Source organism: Capsicum annuum, chromosome 5 (genome assembly GCF_002878395.1).
Source record: "Capsicum annuum cultivar UCD-10X-F1 chromosome 5, UCD10Xv1.1, whole genome shotgun sequence".
NCBI classification, from domain to species: domain Eukaryota; kingdom Viridiplantae; phylum Streptophyta; class Magnoliopsida; order Solanales; family Solanaceae; genus Capsicum; species Capsicum annuum.
Window position 1 is genome coordinate 212,476,537 of NC_061115.1, and position 19,980 is coordinate 212,496,516.

At 33.2% G+C, this 19,980-nt stretch overlaps 2 protein-coding genes across 2 annotated transcripts; both read right to left on the reverse strand.

The window, feature by feature from the left end:
- Positions 1–1,339: 1,339 nt before the first annotated feature.
- Positions 1,340–5,729, reverse strand: LOC107871231. The gene is made up of 2 exons (XM_016718096.2): positions 5,548–5,729; positions 1,340–2,241 (listed from the first exon to the last, which is right to left on the reverse strand). The coding sequence occupies exons 1-2, from the start codon at positions 5,606–5,608 to the stop codon at positions 1,685–1,687; spliced, it is 618 nt and encodes a 205-aa protein (XP_016573582.1). The 5' UTR covers positions 5,609–5,729; the 3' UTR covers positions 1,340–1,684.
- A 5,693-nt stretch (positions 5,730–11,422) lies between these two features.
- LOC107871232 (squamosa promoter-binding-like protein 1) lies at positions 11,423–19,980 on the reverse strand. Its single transcript, XM_016718097.2, has 11 exons — positions 18,676–19,980; positions 18,044–18,225; positions 16,737–16,897; positions 16,256–16,666; positions 15,542–15,616; positions 15,331–15,438; positions 14,908–15,025; positions 14,651–14,792; positions 14,371–14,524; positions 13,539–14,162; positions 11,423–12,029 (listed from the first exon to the last, which is right to left on the reverse strand). The coding sequence occupies exons 1-11, from the start codon at positions 19,227–19,229 to the stop codon at positions 11,607–11,609; spliced, it is 2,952 nt and encodes a 983-aa protein (XP_016573583.1). The 5' UTR covers positions 19,230–19,980; the 3' UTR covers positions 11,423–11,606.

Sequence of the window (19,980 nt, forward strand, 5' to 3'; positions counted from 1 at the left end):
TTAATATACGTACATAAATATAGATTTTCTACCTTATATATATAACGTAATTTTTTTACCGAGGGGGTTCGGGTGAACCCCATGGCAACCACGTAGGTCTGCCCCTGCGTTAATTTAATAACGTTAATTTAATAACATTTTAATAACGTAAATTTAATATACTACTACTACTGTCCTTAATAACGTTAATTTAGTTTTAAAACTATAATTTTTTTATTATTAGTATAGTTTCATCTTTAATTTAATATTTAAATAAATTATATTTAGATATATTATATAGCTTAAATTCACCCTCTGCTTTATAATATATATACATACCCGCGCGATTTTTTCGAATGAGGTTGACCCACCTAATTAATAAATCTTCAATATTGCTCTTTTTCTGCAATGACAAAAGAAATTAGATGTCATTTTAATCTTTGAGCCGAAAATAACGAAAAAATAATAGTAAAAAGTCATTTAAAGGTCATATTTGTGCAGTTTTGAATAGTTAAAGGTCATATCTGTGCACTGTCAAAGTTTAAGGTCAAATTTATGTATTATACCCTTAGATTTTAAGTTGGACGCGCCCAGTTTTGCGTGTTGAACACACGTTTTGCCACGTAGGATCGGAGGTCATATTTGTACAGTTTTGAATAGTTAAAGGTCATATTTGTGTACTGTCAAAGTACAAGGTCAAAGTTATAATTTAGTGTCAAGTTTAGAGTCATATTTATGTATTATCTCATTTACAAAAGAACAAAAACAATAGAATTACTCACTAAATAGAAAAGAGTTGAAAAAACAGATGAATGTAGCAGAGGAGTAGAGAGAAATATGAAGAGAATTTTGAAGAAAATGAAAATAGCAAGTGATATTGCAAAAGTGGGCATGAACTGAAGCAAAAATAAGAGTGTTCTTTCACCTATAAAAGCAAATCAAATTTAATGTACAACTTAGACTGCCTTTAGTACAATGAGAAGATGCTGAGTTGGTCCTTTTGCTTGTGCACTTATAAATAAGAGTAAAATAGATATTCATTTTTACTTATCGAGGATAAAATTAAGAGATAATATCACTTAATTACTAACTTATTCTTATTACTAATAATTAGTCATTTCTAATACATTTCATAAGGTACTGAATTTGCTACATTCTTATATTAATATAATAAAGTTGTTTTATTTATTGGTTCTTAATATAATAAATCACTTCACTTGTTTTTGTTCTGTATAACCTCGTTCTTAATCTTATTTCTACAATATGTCTTACACATCCATCCAATCATTCTCATTTCCATTATCTTCATCTTCTTAATGTGTACGTTTTTAACTGACCAACACACTGACACATACATCAATGTAGGTCTAACCACTACTTTATAGAACTTGCCTTTAAATCTTAGTAATGAATTCTTATCACGCAGTACAAACACGCTACAAAAGCAATATTAAAGTCTTTTACAATGTCAGTGTATATAACTTAAACTCGTAACATCAGACCCACCATTTAATCAGACAGCCTGATTGCAACAGTGTTGGTTTAGCTTTTCTTCAACACTGACAGCCATGTAAGTCTCTTGCAACAACTAACATACACAGTGTATTCCCACAGAGTGGGCCTGAGCAAGGTAAAATGTACGCAGTCCACACCACTACCTCACATTACAAAATCAACTTGTTCAATTTCAATATTTAGATTACTTCTAAATCTCAGATTTGGATTCTACTTCTTCCCTAATAGTTTCCATGGTTTTCTTTCCCGCCAGATCTTCAAGTTTAAAACCTAAACTATCAGCACAACCCTTTTTCACTTCCTCTCCGCGAGCAGCCAGGAAATCTTCCACGCTACCAGGCTGACCAAACCACCCGAGTCGATCAGCAATAAGGTGTATGTTATTACAACCGTCACATCTAGCCACCACTACACCTTGGTCATATGACTCGCGGCAAACTGTTTTCATGCTTCTGGTTTCACATACTTTGCAAGTGAAGATCATCATCAGATCATGTCTTGGGGACGTTTTCAGTTTAGATTGCACGGTGTAGTTGTATGTGGTCTCTTTCTTGATACTAGAGACAACTGCATCAGCAGCAATAGAAGAAGAATCAGCATTAGCATTTGGATCGCGATTTTTATTGTTTTCCCCTACATCAACAGCCTGCTTGGTGATTTCTCCAACCGTTCGAAAACATCTTCTTGAACATATATCGTTCGTGCGAAAAGATGACCTTGCAGGAGAAACAGAACTCCATGGTAATCCTGGAAAAAATAAGAAACACGGTAGAATCTAAGTAACAAGTTCTTCACAAAAGATAGGTCGAGATGCATAAACGCAGAGTAATTATAATATTTTAACAAGAATATCCAAGGTTAAATTACACTAGTGAGGCTATCGAAACATGTCATTGGATTGTCAGTTGCTTCTAATATAAGAGAAGTTTGACCGAACGCCATGCTAGTCAGCAATATACCCAGCAACTGCTGAATGTAGGTTTAGAAGGCCCTTTCGTCGGAAGAGTATTTGACTGCTTCCTTGTACTTGAAAAGAAAAGGCTAAGTTACCCTAGTTACACTATCAAATCAGTACAACAAACAATAGCAATTTAATACCTAAAAATGGGGGAAGAAAAGCATATACTGTTTAGAGAAAGAAACTAGCTTTCCTCACTCTTCCTTCAATGGTCATAGCCAAAACAGTTACCCTACTCCCTAAATAGCCCTAACCAAATGAAACATGCTCTTTCACCAGTGTGTGTGGTGGTATTTTGTTTCACTGATTCACAATCGTATACAACTTGGTGCCTAGAGAAACTTCATGATTGTGATTACCGCTTCCTATCAGATCCCCAAACGCAGAAACTGACTGAGAACAACTACAATAATTACCATTTCAAGAAGAAAAAGAGTAAAGAAACTCCTCTCCCTTTACATATGACAACAACAACAACGACATACCCAGAATAATCCCACAAAGTGGGATAGGGGAAGGGAAAAGTATACGTAGTCCATACCACTACCTCAGAGGTGAGGTAGAGAGACTGTTTTCAAAAGACCCCCAGCTCAAGACAAAAATATTCTAGAGAAAGACATAATATAAGAATAAGAAACAATAGGTAGAAATAAACAATAAATAATAGCAAAAAAAGTAAGCCTACACAAGGTAGTACCACACTCGACCTCCTTGAAACAACAAACATCACCAAAACTCTAAGACCAAGACACTACAAGCAAAGCACTACGACAACTAGCACGGATAACAAGACAAGGCACACCTACCTACTACCAGATATGCACTCCTACCTACTACCGAATACCTTAATTCGCATCCTCCCTTTACATATAACTTCTATAGGTAGTCGGACATGGATCAAAAAGACCAAATAGAATCCAGATTACACAAGTTTATTTCCCTCAATAACAACTAATCCCAAACCACCGCTTGATCATAGGTCACTCTCAATGTTTCTTGACAGATCAACAAACCATTATGGATAGAGAAACTCCCCAAGTTCAATATTGAGTTGTCTTGAGGTCTTCCTGGAGTACTTCGTGTAAGTTATACTCTCTTAAAGTAATACATGTGCCTTATTTTGACTAGAAAATCTCAGTCAACACAGGATCTTGTAACATCCCAACCCTTCATTTTGAGTATTAAGTATTTCAATCTCGTTCAATGATTTGAGACTTCCCTTAGGTCCACAGAGTATTTTGGGATTTGTCGGGATGGTTGGGGTTGGAATTTGAGATGCTCAGGTGAAGTTTCGGCAACATCTCCCATTTAAGCATGTTGCGAACTTCACACGAGAACTTAAATCTGGGTGATGGATTTATAACTAGACAGTTAAAACTCTTCCATATCCCATAATATCTTCTAACAAAGCTCAACATTGATTTTACAGCATGTATGCCATATGAATTTATTTTATTTTGCGTATGTATGGAGCTGAAGAAAGAAGTGGGAAAGAAATTACGGAGCCGATGAAACAAGCACTGCTCAAACTTTTTTTTTTGAAACCGGTAAATGTGAACACCCACTGCTCAAACTTAAAGAGTCAACCTTTAAAAACCAGCACATAAATGTGGTTTTGTAAGAACTAAAAGATGGACAATCTAAACAAAATGAGTTTTCAAATGAGCTAGAACTTTCTGCAACACAAAATGTTTCAAGTCAGATGGTCAATAACCAACCTAGTGCTTCAATATGTGAACTCACATGTATGCATCACATATACCAGTGATAAGAGTGCTAGGTGAGCAGCAAGCACAGAGATCACATAAGGGAGCTTTAAGATTCTTCCCTGAAATAGCCGTTACCCTAGAGGTCCAAAGTGACCCTAAGTCTCACCACAGCCTTTAAAGAAAGGTAGAAGTAACCCCCCCTCCTCCCCCTAGCATTTGAACATTACTGACTTGGGGTTCTTTCTTGTAAGTGGTATATCTACACCTTGCCCGCGCACTCATATCTATATACGTCCACCTTTCTAGCCCATTCCTTACCGTCATACGGCTTTCAGCCCCCTTGCCCTGACGCTTAACTCTTCCACATTGTCAGGTGCTAAATCAACGCTCTAAAATAATTTCCACTCCAGAAAGCTGATCTTTTGGTGTGTTTGGTATGAAAGAAAACTTTTTTTTTTTTTTTCAGAAAATAATTGGCAACCAAACAGCAAAAATACTATCAAAAACGACTTTCCTCACTTATGTTTTTCTGATAGTCCATTTCAAACAACGTTCCAAATTTTAGTGTTGGACAGTGCACAAAAGTATGTTCCTTCATACCAAAACAGCCTTGAAATTCAATTGCCAGATGCCTTCACTTTCCCACATCCAAAACCTCAAATACATAATAATAAGAGCTCAAAGCGTAAATTCAAACGCTTCTCTATCCCTTTCAACATAGATATAGAGAGAGATAAAGCACAAAGATTTTAAATGAGAACATAGTAGATGTCCTCCTAACTCACTTCCTCTTGTTTGGGTGGTTGTTACCTGGTGTATTGCATTGTGTTGTCAGTTTAAATACAATATTTGTTTGGTTGTTACTTAAGTTTTATTGTATCATATCGTTAACTCCATCATCAGGCAACGATTAAAAGTCTCATTTTATGTAACGACCGATTTAGTGTAATCGCGCTGTCACCTTTTTCTCCCTCTCATTTGATCTTTACTTATTATTTAATAATCCTATTTTATCATTTGCCCTACACTTATCTAGTCCTTGCTTTTGATATTTGTCATCGTCTTTTGTTTATTGTGTTTTGATTATTCACAATATTTTGTACCCTACCTTTCTATAGTATTTCTACCTCATACCCTACTTTTTCATGTAGGTTTATCCTTCAAATTGCTGACGTGTAATATTATATAATGATGAAAAATGATGCAACAATTCATCCAAACATGATATTCGTTAAAACATAACAGAATGATACAATACAACACAATACACTATGATACAATACAATATAATACTATGATACATTATGAAACAATATTAGTGCCTATCATGTTATAATGATCAAAAAGTAGAAAGGAAAAAAAAATAGATGTGTGTGAAAAAGGTACCTTGAGGTTGGTTAGTGGTGAGAAGACTCAGAATTCGCCTCTGAATTTGGCGAGCCGCCATTAAAATTTCTTCTATCTTTTGCTACCCAACCTAAAATAGTACTTAATAATTGATTTGGCGGTTCGAGGTTTCTTAATTTACCGGCCGCTCCCCAAAAAAAAAGAAATACTAATAAGTTACCCGTCCAAATTTGAAACGCACAACTATTAAAAAAATAATAATTGATAGTGTAACTTTATCATTTTATTCTTTTTAATTGTATCTTATTATTAGTGTCAATATTGATGGATGGCTAATACCAAAGCAGCAGTAATCAATTGCACTAAGGGTATAATGGAAAAATAAATTATCTTTTCTTGATAAGTAAAAAAAAAACAAATAAAATGAGACATCAAATTAAGAAATTTGGGACGAATAAAATAGAACGGAAGAAATACTAATAAATTAAACTACTCATTCTTTTTGAAACCGAGGAGTATTTAATATTTATTATTTTATGAAATCAATGCATAATTATTTCTTTTATTTATTTGTATTTCTTCATTTTTTTTATTATGAGATATCCAATAAAATCTATTCAATTTATAAAATTAATTGATAATTTATCTATTTTTATTATTTTATTATTAACATTAAATATGTATCTAATGTATTTTTTAAAGTATTAAATTTATTATATTCAAAAGATAATATGATAAAAAAAATTCTGTCATTTACTGCTTTTTAATTTTTGTGTCAATAAAAATATAGACAAATAAAGATGAACGAAAGAAGTAGTTCGATTATAAAAATTAATAATAAATCATAATATGATATTACGTAAAATCTTGAAATTAAAAAAAAAAACAAATTATATGAAAATAGATAATATATAATAAATCTACTATATATGTATATAAAAGTTAGTTCTATAAAATTTGATCAAATTTTAAATTTAGTTTTGATAATATCAATAGGTCTAATTTCACCACCTCAAATACCATTCTCTTCTAAATGGAAAAATCTTATTATGTAAACTTGGTAAGCATCTCTTAATCAATTAGCTCATTTTTTAAAATAAAAATAATTAATTTCTTATCCTTACAAACAATGACGTTTGTAACTATTGATATATTTAATATATCCTTTTTTTAATTATTTTTAAAAACAATTCAATTTTTTTTAAAAAGGCAAAAAAAAAAAATCACTTAAAAAAAAAAAAGCAAACAAAGAAGATATGTGAAACCAAAAAAAATAAAATACAAACAAATAAATCAACACCTTTAAGTCATTCCTATTTTATTCACCTTTTTAAAAATTATTTATTTTTATTTCGCTCTTTATTTAGTAATATTTAGTAGCAGAATAATACTTCTTTTCTCCTTTTCCCTTGTTTCTGTAATCTTCTTTAGTTTCTTTTTGTTTATCACTCTTTAACTGCATGAAAAAACTTATGACGTACATATTTTTATTTTGGGAATCAAATCATATCATATAAGTGTAATATTTATATGAGCAAATGAAACAAAAATAAATAATAGAAAATTGGTTACATATTATTTTAGGCATTTACAGTTTCAAAATTAGTAATTATTAAAAGTGAATCATTGCTTTATTAAAAAAGAACAAAATTTGATAAGGGAGGAAGAATTTTATCTGTCCATATATGCTATTCATTTCACTTCTCACATTTATTTCTCTACTTTCGCTTTGTGTCAAGTTTGATTTTTGATTTTTTTTTTTATCTTTACTATTTTATCCGTTCTATCTTGAGTATATTTTTCTTTAATAATAAAGACGTAATTTAAACCATACGACCTTAATTCTTTAAATTTTTTATGTAGTTCTCTGACACTTCCATCACTATATTGTTCTAACTTCATCTCATGTACTCCATCTTATTAAATTTTGCAGAACTTTATTTTTTTTCTCCATCATTAATTTTTTTTAGAGAAAAAATTCACATAAATGATCATTATAATATAACAAAAATACCACATTCATTATATAATAAATTCTTAAGAAATGGAGACTATTCAGATGCTCATTATTAAGCACACAATAATAAATATATAGTTCACCGTTTTATTTTATAAATAATAAAGGGAAAAAATGGAGAATATTTAATTCTATTTTATATAATTTCTAAAGGTATTGTGAATATTTAAATCCATCTTTGCATAAACATATAAATAATTTTTGTTATATTTTTGTTGTTCATCTTCCAATATTAAATCTTTATTTTGAATCTCTCTTTACATGATATCTTTTTTATTTTTGTAAATGCAATTTATTTACATGTAATCTGATTAATATCTCTAAAAATATGTTTATCATTTCAATTAAAATCAGCACAACTTCACTATAAATGAACAAAATACAATAATTAAAAATGATGTATACGAAAGAAATACTCAAAAGAAAATACTTAAAATCTCAACTTGAGAAATTTTGATCACTTGCTGCAATATGGAGACTGTAATATGGTTCATTTGACTCTATATAATATATTATCACTAAAAGTTTAAGATATTTATTATAAATCAAAAATTAAAAACATCCATAAGGGAAAAAACAAAAACATGATATACTAATCTATTAACTATTTTTTAGTCGAAAAGAAAACTTGTAGATTCATACACTATTTTGATCAATTAAACTTTTATGAGAAAGGTAATGATATATTTATTTATCATTTTTTTCATGATTCCAAGAAATATCAATTAAAGATAACTTAATAATATCTCCATAATTCAAATGATGAAACTACTCACATCAATGTAACTACCCACATCAATCAATTAACCCGCAAAAAAAGTATAAAATTAAAATCAGTGAGATTGAAACAAAAAACATAATTTAATACATTATACACAATTGATATTCTTGTTTCTTACATCTTAAGTTAAAAATTGACAAGAACTTCAAACATAATTCAATAGCACAATATTTTCAACTACGACCAACAAAATCAAAAGAATAAGAAAAAATATCAAATAAATAGTAGAGAAAACAAAATGATAAGGAAAAATATAAATAAATAATAGCATCTAGTAGAAAGAAAATTAATAAAATTTTAAAATTGGTGGTAGTAAAATGAGTACCTTAATAAAATTTTAAAATCGGTGGTAGCAAAATGAGTACCTATGCTAGCCATAAAATTGACGTCAACAATCTTCAATTAGTAGACTTTATATACTCATCACATGGAGTGAGAATTAATTATTAGAATTATGAGAATTAATTCTTTGTTATTTAATTATATATATTTTTATTGCTAGAAGATAAAAGACATATATATTGTAACGGAAAGCTTTAAAAGTGTGGACATTAATAGCATTAATATAAATGAATTAAATATGACTATCTTTAATATTTAAAAAAAAAAATTAAAGTGTATTTTTCATCTTTTAAATGACAAAAAATGTCAAAAAAATCACAAAAAAGATAAATAATTTTTCAAGTCTTAGAGAGCGCTACGTCATCGATTTTATATTTCTCTTTTATTATTATATATTGATTGATTGACAATAAATATAAAAATATATTAATTAGTGAAAAATTAAAAAAAAAGCATTAAATAAAGATGAATTAAAAATAAGAAGAATTTAGTTAAATTACCTTCTAGTTAGTGCTTAAGAGGATAACCTAGCTAAATTACCTTCTAGATATTCCTTTTTCGAACGCGCCTCGGCTGAAGAAAAAGAATAAAAAGGTCACGATGATGGTTAGTGGTATTAAATAGGATAATTTTCGACGTGGACTGGTCATGTGGCGTTTTTTGTTCACATGATGTGTTCTGTGTTATTTCGTTAGAAAGGGATATTTTTTAGCCAAAAATTTAACGAAGAAGCATTTTTGAGTCAAAAAAAATTAACGAAAAACTCCATTTCAGATAGTTCAGGGATATTTTGGGCTCTTTTCTAAATATAAAATAATAATGATAAAAAACATATCTCAATTATTATTTTTTGTGAGTTCTGTAATTTAATTATTTATTATTCTCTTCATCTATTGTAACTTCCACTTCTTAAGACATATTTCTATGGAGAATTGATTAAATATTTGTTTTCAATCAATAATAGGTGTGTGTAAGCTACCTTAATATGGAAGTGTATTTTAATAGACGGAGAGAGAATTGAAGTACTAAATTTTTCACAAAATAATCGTTTAGATTGGTAAATTGAATACTCTCTCTTCGTTTTTACTTGTCGCCATTTTTCTAATTGAATTTTTATTTTTACTTGTCACTGTTGATATATCAACAAAAAACAACATATTTTTTAAATTTTATTTTTGGCATTAGTTACTTATTCTTTAAGCCATTTTCAGGACATATTACTCTAAATGTCAATTAAAAGTGGTTATATGATAAAATAATCATACCAATAATAATTATTTTTTAATGAATCTGTCATGTTAAAAAGTGTCAAGTAAAAGTAAATGAATAAAGTAATAAATAGTTAAAATATGAAACTCGTAGAAATTTAATAGATTTTGACTTTTAGTTTATGTAATGCCCTTAAAGTAATCACTCAAAACTAGTAAATACGGTGAAAACCATCGATAAGTTTTAGAAAAATTATTTATTCTTGTTTCTTTCATAAGATGGTGGAGTGAATGTTTTGCTTTTTAAGTTTTTTATCTATTCAAATAACAAAAAACTTGGAATCAAAAGTAAAAAAATTCAAAAACCAAAATAGAAAATGAAAATAAGTGGCAACGCCAACGTTTGAATTGTTGATGTCATGAATTTATGAATTGGAGCCTTTTCTTTTTGTGTGTGTGTATTATAAGATACATAAAATATCATTTCTTTTAATAATATGTAGTAACAAAAAGGTAAATATGGATCATTTTTACGTTAGAGGATTGAAGTATATATGCAGCACTTGCTTAACAAAGGATATCTCTATTCTAGATCGGATATATTTGGTGAAAGACCTTCATCAACAAAAAGAAACGTACTTTCAGTATGTGAATGGTGCACGTCGAAAAAGAGAACTTTCTAATAGTCTCTGTACTACAACAACATATCCAGTATATTCTCACATAGTGAGGTTTGGAAAAAGCAAAATGTACGCAGACCATATCACTACTTCAAAGGTGAGGTATAGAGACTGTTTCCGATAGACAACAACTCGAGATCAAATATTGTAGCAAAAGACATTGTTGTTAAGTTAATAATATTGTCCATTTATTCGTTTGATATTTTCATACTCCCCTTTTCTTTTAAAAGCGTTTGATCACATCAATCAAGTTAATCAAGAACTACATTGTCGATTGATAATTGATTGAGGAGACTTTCATCATATCAGTTGGATACAAATAAGCCAGCTAAAGATGAGTAGGCAATGGGTTAGGCTAGTGCATGTGGAGACATAAATGAGGACATAAAGCAGTTTTCTCTGACATAAGACCTAAAGTAAACATATTAACATGACTAAATTAAGAAGTCTAGAACCTTTTTAAGCAGTGTTGTTCGACCTCTCCAAATATTGCACTACTTTTGGAGTATCTGACACACACTCGTCGACATGTTTGAATAGATATTCCTCCAACATGTTTGATAAAGATTTTCAAATAAGTAGGTATAAATCAGAAATGATAACTTTGACAAAGATGAATTACACTAAAACTATACAAAGACAAATGAAAACCTGCAAGAAGAAAAATGTACCAACTTATATCCATATTTCACCTAAATGGAAGCTTACAAAGATCAATTTAGCAAGATAATTTTGTGCTCAAACTATGGATGTAGGCAATTAGCAGTACATATAACTGAAATATAAAGCAGTTAACTTACCTTCCGCTACATACTCGCGCGCTCAGACCTGCAGCGTCTACATCTACAATCGAAGTAGCCAGTACTATTCAAGTTCTACTTTCGACTAATAAAAAGAACAAATTCCCTATTATATATAGTTAGAGCTTCTTGTGTATTTTATGACAAATTAGCGAAAACAAATATACAGAGTTGGAACTCTACAATTATATCGTGGCATATAAATTCAGAAGAAAAAACAAGTCATGGCATTCCTATATTTCTCTCTTAAAACATAAGGCTATACCTATTTTAGATGGATCCGTACTTCAGCAGATCCCACCTGAAGGGTCTGAACGAATAATGAACATCCGGCAAACTTTTGAACAGCAAAGCTACACAAACACATATGACAGCAATGCCAACCACAGAAAGCATTGCCGGTTTGTATATAAGTGATGTTCCTGAGTTTCGATAAGACAATATCTGCTTGCACTGTTTGCATTGTCTGTGAATTGGTTTCTCTAACGACTTCTCTGTTTGAAAGCTAGCTATTTTTACCGACTTATGACCATACGAACCAGGGATATCGAGAACAACATGCCCGTCATCTGGTTTCTCGTTGATTTTTTTCTGGACCATATGGACGTATGAGTAATGGCCTCGTAGGCATGCATAATCATTAGGTGTCAGTCCGGTACTGTCACGTGCACTTTTCCAGGCTTCAATTCCCACCTAAAGAAAACAATCATCAGCTCCTTGAAACACCTACCTCTTCCATTCCTTTCCAAACAATGGAACGAGAAAACAAAACGACGAAAGATCTACAATGTATGAATATAGCAGAGTGCCACCAATTCAGTAATTACACACTTGTGATCATAATCATACGAAGTATATAGGTCACAAACTCTTAATGTACGTATATATTATTTTTTGAACACCCTTAGAGAAATTTCCGACGTTGCCACTGCTTTGAAGCAAGTTACAGAGACAATTTTACTTCAGAAAGTTAAAGCCTAAGAAGGGGAGGTTGCATAGAAATACTCTAAACTGCTAGACGAAGTAATAGTTTAGAAAAGAGAATACAGCTGAAGTTACTTATACAGGGAAAACAAGGGTGTGTATTTATGTACTAATAGGGGGTCATTTGGTTTACATGCTAGTTATGCGGGAATTATAATGTAGTAGTTTGTACGGTATTCATAATAAATGGATTATTACACGGCAAATAATAATGTAGGGATTGTCATATGATGAGTAATAATATATGGAATAATTTGTACAGATTTAGCTACTTTAAAGGCGTCTTTGTTTTCTTTGAACAGGTAAATAGTGATTATATTGATGAAGAAAAATCTGTCTAGCATTACGTCGGAGCTAGCTCAATTTACAGAATTAGGAGTCCTTTGTTTTTAAATGTTTTTATCTCAGTATTGCGAACAAGCTCATTCTTATTCCACATTCTATCTCATATAAAATAATACATAGTTAACTGTATTACTTAATGTGTATTATTTAATACCATCAAGTAAATGTTGTGTTAGTTATTTAATACGTTTTTCTTGATACAGCCAGCCATATGTCGCATTAGTTAAGTGGGAACTACTCTCACTACTCTCTCCTGGCTCCAATCAATCTTTGTATTTATATTTGAATTAGTTTTTGTAATACCTCCAACTACCTGAGGAGTGTTTTTGCTCCTCGATTGTTGCGGCAATGATGATAAACCCAATTCGGTCACATCATACATCCTAATTAGCTCAAGTGAGGAGCACAAAAAGCTAGGCATACCTCTTCTAAGAGGTTGGAACATATCAAAATGTCCATTGAGAAGCTAATTTCGGAGAGATATCTTGGTCCGGGTGGTAAAGTCCCGCTACAGTAACCAAAGTAGATATTATCGGGGAGGAGCTGCAAATACTTAAGTAAACTACTGAGATTTCTAGAGCCATCCTGGATTAGAGTACCGATATATCAACCCTGATAACAAGGAAGAGAGTGAAGGCTATTGCTGATGTTATCATGCTTCACAGTCCCCCCACACCTTTCCGCGCAACCACACCTCCTTTCTATGGATTGAGGGGACTGCCAATTTTCAATGCAACAACAACATACCCAGTGCAATCCCACAAGGTGGAGTCTGGGGAGAGTAGGGCGTACACAGACCTTACCCCAACTTTACGGAGGTTAAGAGACTGTTTAAAGATCAAAATGCACATAATAACAAAAATAAAATAATACCTGTCCTGGATCGTCAATTAATGCATTCAAAAGATTCTCACAGCCAGCAAGACTAGCAACAACATGAAGTGGAGTCAAACCCCCAGGACCCACTGCATCAGGTCTAAATAAATAGCCACGATCATCTTGTTGCTTTTGCAGTCCTGATAAGTCAAAAGCTCCACGATGACGATATTTCAAGAGGACATCTACCATGGCTCTGCACTTTCTCCTCACAGCTCGATGAAGGAGGCCAACCTCCCGCAATGGAACGTCTAATGATGACTCTTGTCCTACATCTACAGCGCCATTGAAGAATACATCCAACAGTTTCTTTACTACAGCACACCAGTCATGGTCAACGGAGAAATCTATAAGCCACTTGAATCTCTGAAAAGTAAAGGGATTCAAGTCGGCACCAGAATCCACTCTAAATTTCAAATGACTTCTATGAAGCAGCCAACCCAATTCATGTAAAAAGTCCAGAGCTTGGTCCCTGGCTTGAAATTCTTGAGTTCCTTGCAGAAAACCATCGGTCATTTTAGCAAACTCAATAATGCTTTCCAATGTACGTATCTCAGAACAAACGTCTTTCTCTGCAACTATAAATGGGAAGAAGTTGCTGCTAAGACCATGGTCCTCGACCTAGTCAAAGATAAGGAACCTACATTTTAGAAATAGAATAAAGTGTATCCAATATAGTCAATATTACGCAGAAAAAAGAGACTGAAATATAAGGATTTACTCAGTCAATCTACTTTATCAGGTAACTACAAACTTGAAGTATCAAATTCCATTCGCAAAAAAAGGGAACAGGATAGGTCCAGGATAAAGGGAAAAAAAAAAACTTCACCTCAATGAACCCTCTTCCAGTAACATTTGGCACAATACAAGGAACGCTAACAGACTGGATCTCTTCATGGTTCATACAAGAATCAGCTCCTTCCATCATCATATCAATACAATTTCCCTGCACGAGGTATTTCCCTTCCAGGGCACATAATAACCTAAAAGGGAGAGGGAGATAAACCAAGAATCAATCAACTAGCTCAAGTACTCCAACCAGCTAAGCAGAGATCAATCATAAAAGGAAAAGGAAAATGTCTTTAGGATCGAACAAATATCAAAGGTACCTTGTAGTGGGACGAGATAGATTAAAGCCTTTCACCAAAAATTGAACACTTTCAGAGGCACAAACTGCAATAGGTTTGATGATTGATATCCCACAGCTTCCATGGCTTCTAATTGGCAAGGAGGTATCCAGAACAACCTGCCCTGCAGTACAGAAACAAAGACTTGATGTTCATTTCAGAGGCGTAACTGTGGATAAAAAGACATGACGGGATAGAACATGGATTAAGAAAGGATACAATGACGGATGCAAATATACCATTATACAAAAATGCCACTCGATCGTTCACCCTTGTATAAACCCATCCAGTATGCCAAAATGAACAAGTGGATGCATTAAGAAGCTTCCTCAAACTAGAGTTAAGATCACAATAAAGCTGTGAATGGAAAACAATTAGGTGCAACACTTATTAGTTATAAAATTATCAGAACATAAGGAAATGGAAAAGGAAACAGAAAAGGAAAAGGAAAGAGAAGATACGTGGCCACAGTGGATTTAATCAGCTAGATCATTTCATAAAAAGTTATCTGACACTCATTTTTAGCCAAAAATATTATCCACTCTGGCCAACATGTTTTCTCTTCCCTTTCCCTTTCTTTTTAAACAACAAACTCAGATATTTCTTGCTCCATTCTTCCTCTGAGAAAATGAGTGATACATTTCTGGGAATAAAAAAGTTACCTTCTCCCATGTGGATTTATCCATCCGAAGATATATTGTAAGTATAATACAACCAGGTCTAATGTAGCTTTCAATATTTGAAGGACTGTGTGATAGCCAATCAAGAATCTGCAAATTGTCCAGGAATAGAGAACGTTGGGTTTCATATTGAGATGAAAGAAATATGAGAACACTGTCATTGAAGCATAGTATAGCAAGAGTACCAAAATACCTGCTTCCGCAAGGCTGTAGGTAATTCACCAGGATCTTTTCCAAAGAGTTTAAAGACAATACGATCGGTTCGACTCTGAAAATTAGTCACAATCTTGTAGTTAAGAGACAAATCATCTTTATACATTGATGCATTAACGATAACAATCAAACGCACTGAATATTTCCTCTCTGTATCTGACTAGCAGTCTAGCACTACAGGCAAAACAGCCTAGAGCAACCTAATGATACAAAGACATTGATCAAACTAAAGACTTATTTACCAAACATCAACTATAAAAATATAACCGAACCAAATATTTCTCAAAAGGGAATGGATTTTTATGCAAATCACATATCTTGCAGCCAGCAGTTCACGCGACAAGAGAAACAGGGCAGTTGCATATCTCACAAATAAATTCAGCAACCTGAAGCATACTTATGGAACATCGCACTGGTGTACTTCTAATGTACTCTAAGTACATTAAGATAACAAATGATTCCTCCTACAAAAAACAAAAACATGCAAAAGACAAAACAACAATGTGGATGTTGCAGCTACAAATATGCTTCATAGTTCATAAAGAAGGGAGAGAAAACAGGAGAAACTTCTGAGAACCACTCCCAGAACAAATTAGATGCTGACGATCAGCACTCCAAATAAACATGCCTGTTAGCTAAACAAATTGCATATAAGTACAATGGTAAACACCAATAGAAAACAAAAAACACATACCTGAGCCTCTCCACTTGAACTAGACGGTGAAAGGGACGAGGTGGACCCTGAGTTCCAACTTGTCCTTGTGGAGCTTGACTTGTGAGGGTCATGACTTATCGATGGAGGGCAGGCAGAAGATGCAGCCCCTGCATTTGCAAAGGCAACAGAATTCTGCAGCTTTTGAATATCAACTTGAGAATCATCATAGATGTTATTCAAATCAATATTTAGCTTCAACGGTGCAGATGTGGTGGCTGAAGCATTTGTATTGATAGGTAAGCTCTCTTTTCTACAACACACAGAGCCAGGCTGCGCAGCACAAGGATTTCGTGAAATCCCACGTTCAGCATCACTCGTGCTGCCTATTCTCTTCTCTGTCACTTCTGATGCAGGTATAGTCGAACAATTCCCATTAGGGCTGAGAGAGACCTGCAAATCAATCCAATCAGAAGCTGAAGGAAGAAAGAGTTCAATATCAACGTTTGGATCTACTGCAGACCTCTTTTGGAGCCCCCATAGATGTCCATGCATTCTGCGGACCTGAAGGTGCAGGCAACAAGCCCGATACATTCCTCTCATTATTTGCACCAGCCAGACTAGCTAAGTTTCTCAGCAGATATGATAATAGATCCTGGTCTTTAGCTTGATCTGAGCTATTGACTGCATTTCACAATGAAAGCAAGCCAAAAAGTAACTCCTCCATGTCATATAAACCAACAACAACAACATACCCAGTGTATCCCACAAAGTGGAGTCTGGAAGGGTACAGTGTAAGGAACCTTACCTCTACCTCAGAGGTAGAGAGGTTATTTCTGATAGACCTTCGGATCAAGAAAAACAGTCCAAAGCAGTCCCGAAAAAAGAAGTAACGGAAGTACAAGAAAAAACAAACAGTAACAGAAATAGCAGATAGTAAAAGAACGGAAATTACAAGAAAACAATATACTAATAAGGTACAAGAAAGATCTGATAGTAACGGAAGTCGAAGGACAAGAAACTACAGGAGCAACACTGCGACTACAAATATGAACCAGCAAGACAACACATCGAGGTGCCTGTACATTATCATGATTCTTGTGGAACCCAAAAGATTGTTGGAGAATAAAAAACCTATATGCCAAAACGGCTGTGATAGTCCACAATGGTTGATGGCTAAAGTTCTAGCAGTCTAGCAGAAGCATCAATAGATATTTTTCACCCAGATTTATTTTAATGGCCATCAATTATTCAGTTGTTAATCCCTGACCCAATGCACAATCTCATGTGTAGCCTTTAGATATAACGGAACATGTAAATTGGGTAGTAAGAACCTGTGCTGATGTTTCAACAATTCAAACTTAATATATTCCGCAAACAACTCTCCTGCCACCAAAAGCAATACCCAATATCAGTTAGATTTAACCTGTGTTGCTCGAACTCTTCAAAAATATCAACGGGTCTGTGTTGGACTCTCCAAAAGTAGTGTATTTTTGGAGAATCCGACACGGGTGAGGCATTGGAAGCGAAGAGTCCGTGCAACTTAGGATTTAACAACTGCCATTCCCAGAGATGAACTGCTGTTTAGGGAAATAGACATCATTGTATTCATCAAGTCGATATTATACCAGGCAAAGGATAATTATGAATTCTTTTCTTTCTCAGTGTCTTGCACCACATATCAAATAGCACTATAGCTAATCACCATAAGGTGAAAGAACTAACAAGCACACCTTATTATGTACATGCTAATTAATATGCCGAACACCTCCTGTCATACGAAACAAATATATCATGCAGGAAAACCATGGAATTCATATAATGACTTACACTGTACATTGGCCAGTATCCTCAGCAGACTAACCAGTAAGTAGTTATTACCACCCTCATCATTCATGGAGGCTCCATTTGCTACATTTTCTGGATTTGTTTTTCTTCTTCGTTTGTTATGACCAGCTAAACGCCTACGACAGCTCCGCTTCCCCTCATCAAACTCTTCCAGAACATGAAACCTGCCCAAAGTAATCATAACAACCAAACTATGATCATTTTCCACTAACATGTTAATAAATTTATCTCCTCTCTAAAAGCTTAATCTTTTAAATTAGATGGACAAAGAATTCAACAACAACATAAACTTACCTAGTGTAGTCGTACGCAGATCTTACCCCTACCTTAAAGGTAGAGAGGTTGTTTACGATAGACCTTCAGCTCAAGGAAAAACAGTCCAGAAAAAAGAAGTAATGGAAGTACAAGAAACATAAGATACTCACCAAAAAAAAAAAAATAGTAGATAGTAACAAAACAGAAACTACAATACGATAATTGAGGTACAAGGAACAACAAAGAGTAACAAAATCTTTCGCATATGAAAGACCCACACATCCGGTTTCCAAATTCATAAACTAGAGATAACAAAACAAATACATCGAAATGCATATGTTTTAGTACTAGAAACTAACCTACTACACTGCTGACAAAACCGTTGCATTACATTCCCAACCAACGCTTGTGCTGCTTTGGAATGCACACCACACACTTTATGTCGTCGATGGTAATCTTTAGACATACTCAAATCAACTTGACAATCCTGCACTTGACAAATTGTACGATTTGATGAAACCCCACCAATTTTCGCTTTTTTACCACTCTTTCCTTCCCATTTTTCCCCTTCCCCTTCCATCACAGGATACAACTGTTCACCAAGCTTCAAATTAAGCAATCCATCTTCACCACCATTCTGCCCATCATCATCATCGTCTTCAATTACAATTGTTCGCCTCCTTTTCTCCATTTCTTTACCTTTTCCTAGAGTCAATTCATCTGAACGTTCGGATGAAAAAACATCGGAGATTCCGGTAGTTACTGGAACCACCGGAATCTCCTTATTCAATGGTGCTACAGTAAATCTATCACCATCCCATACCCAATCATTCAAATCCCATTCACCAGCCTTCTTTCCACCACCGAACTCCAAATTTGACACAACTGGACCATGAAAATCCCGAGCTTCCATTACACAAAAAACTCTGAATTCACACACCTAGAACAAAATTATTCTCAAAAAACAACCTTCCGTACTAAATTCCAATCACAAATAATGAAATCAAAGCCACTTTTCATGAAAACCTGAATTCACACACCTAGAACAAAATTATTCTCAAAAAAAACCGTTCGTACTAAATTCCAATCACAAATAATGAAATCAAAGCTACATTTGACGAACACACCTACAACAAAGTTATTCTCCAAAACAACCGTACGTACTAAATTTCAATCATAAATAGTGAAATCAAAGCTTCCATTAGACAAAAGCCTCTGAATTCACACACCTAGAAAAAAATTATTCTCAGACGAAATTATTCTAAAACAACAACCGTCCGTACTAAATTTCAACAGAACATTCCCAAAAACAACCGTCCGTACTGAATTCCAATCACAAATAGTAAAATCAAAGCTAACTTTTAGCTTAAATTAGCAGCAATTGAGTTAAACAAAACAAACATCTCATCCTTTTTAAGTTCAACTACATTTCTCCATTTTCAGTTCCGTAACAACAAAAAAGGAGCACCAAAAAACTGAAAAGTGGAAAAAAGTATTCAAGTATAAACAGCAAAAAAAAACTGTTGAGAAAATCTCTCTATATAGATTGTGAACAAAACTCACCGAAATTAAATTTGAGAAATTATTATTAAATTAAAAAAAAAAAAAAGCACCAAAAAGAAAAATAACAATGAAAGAGAAAATATAGTAGCTGAGGAGATGAT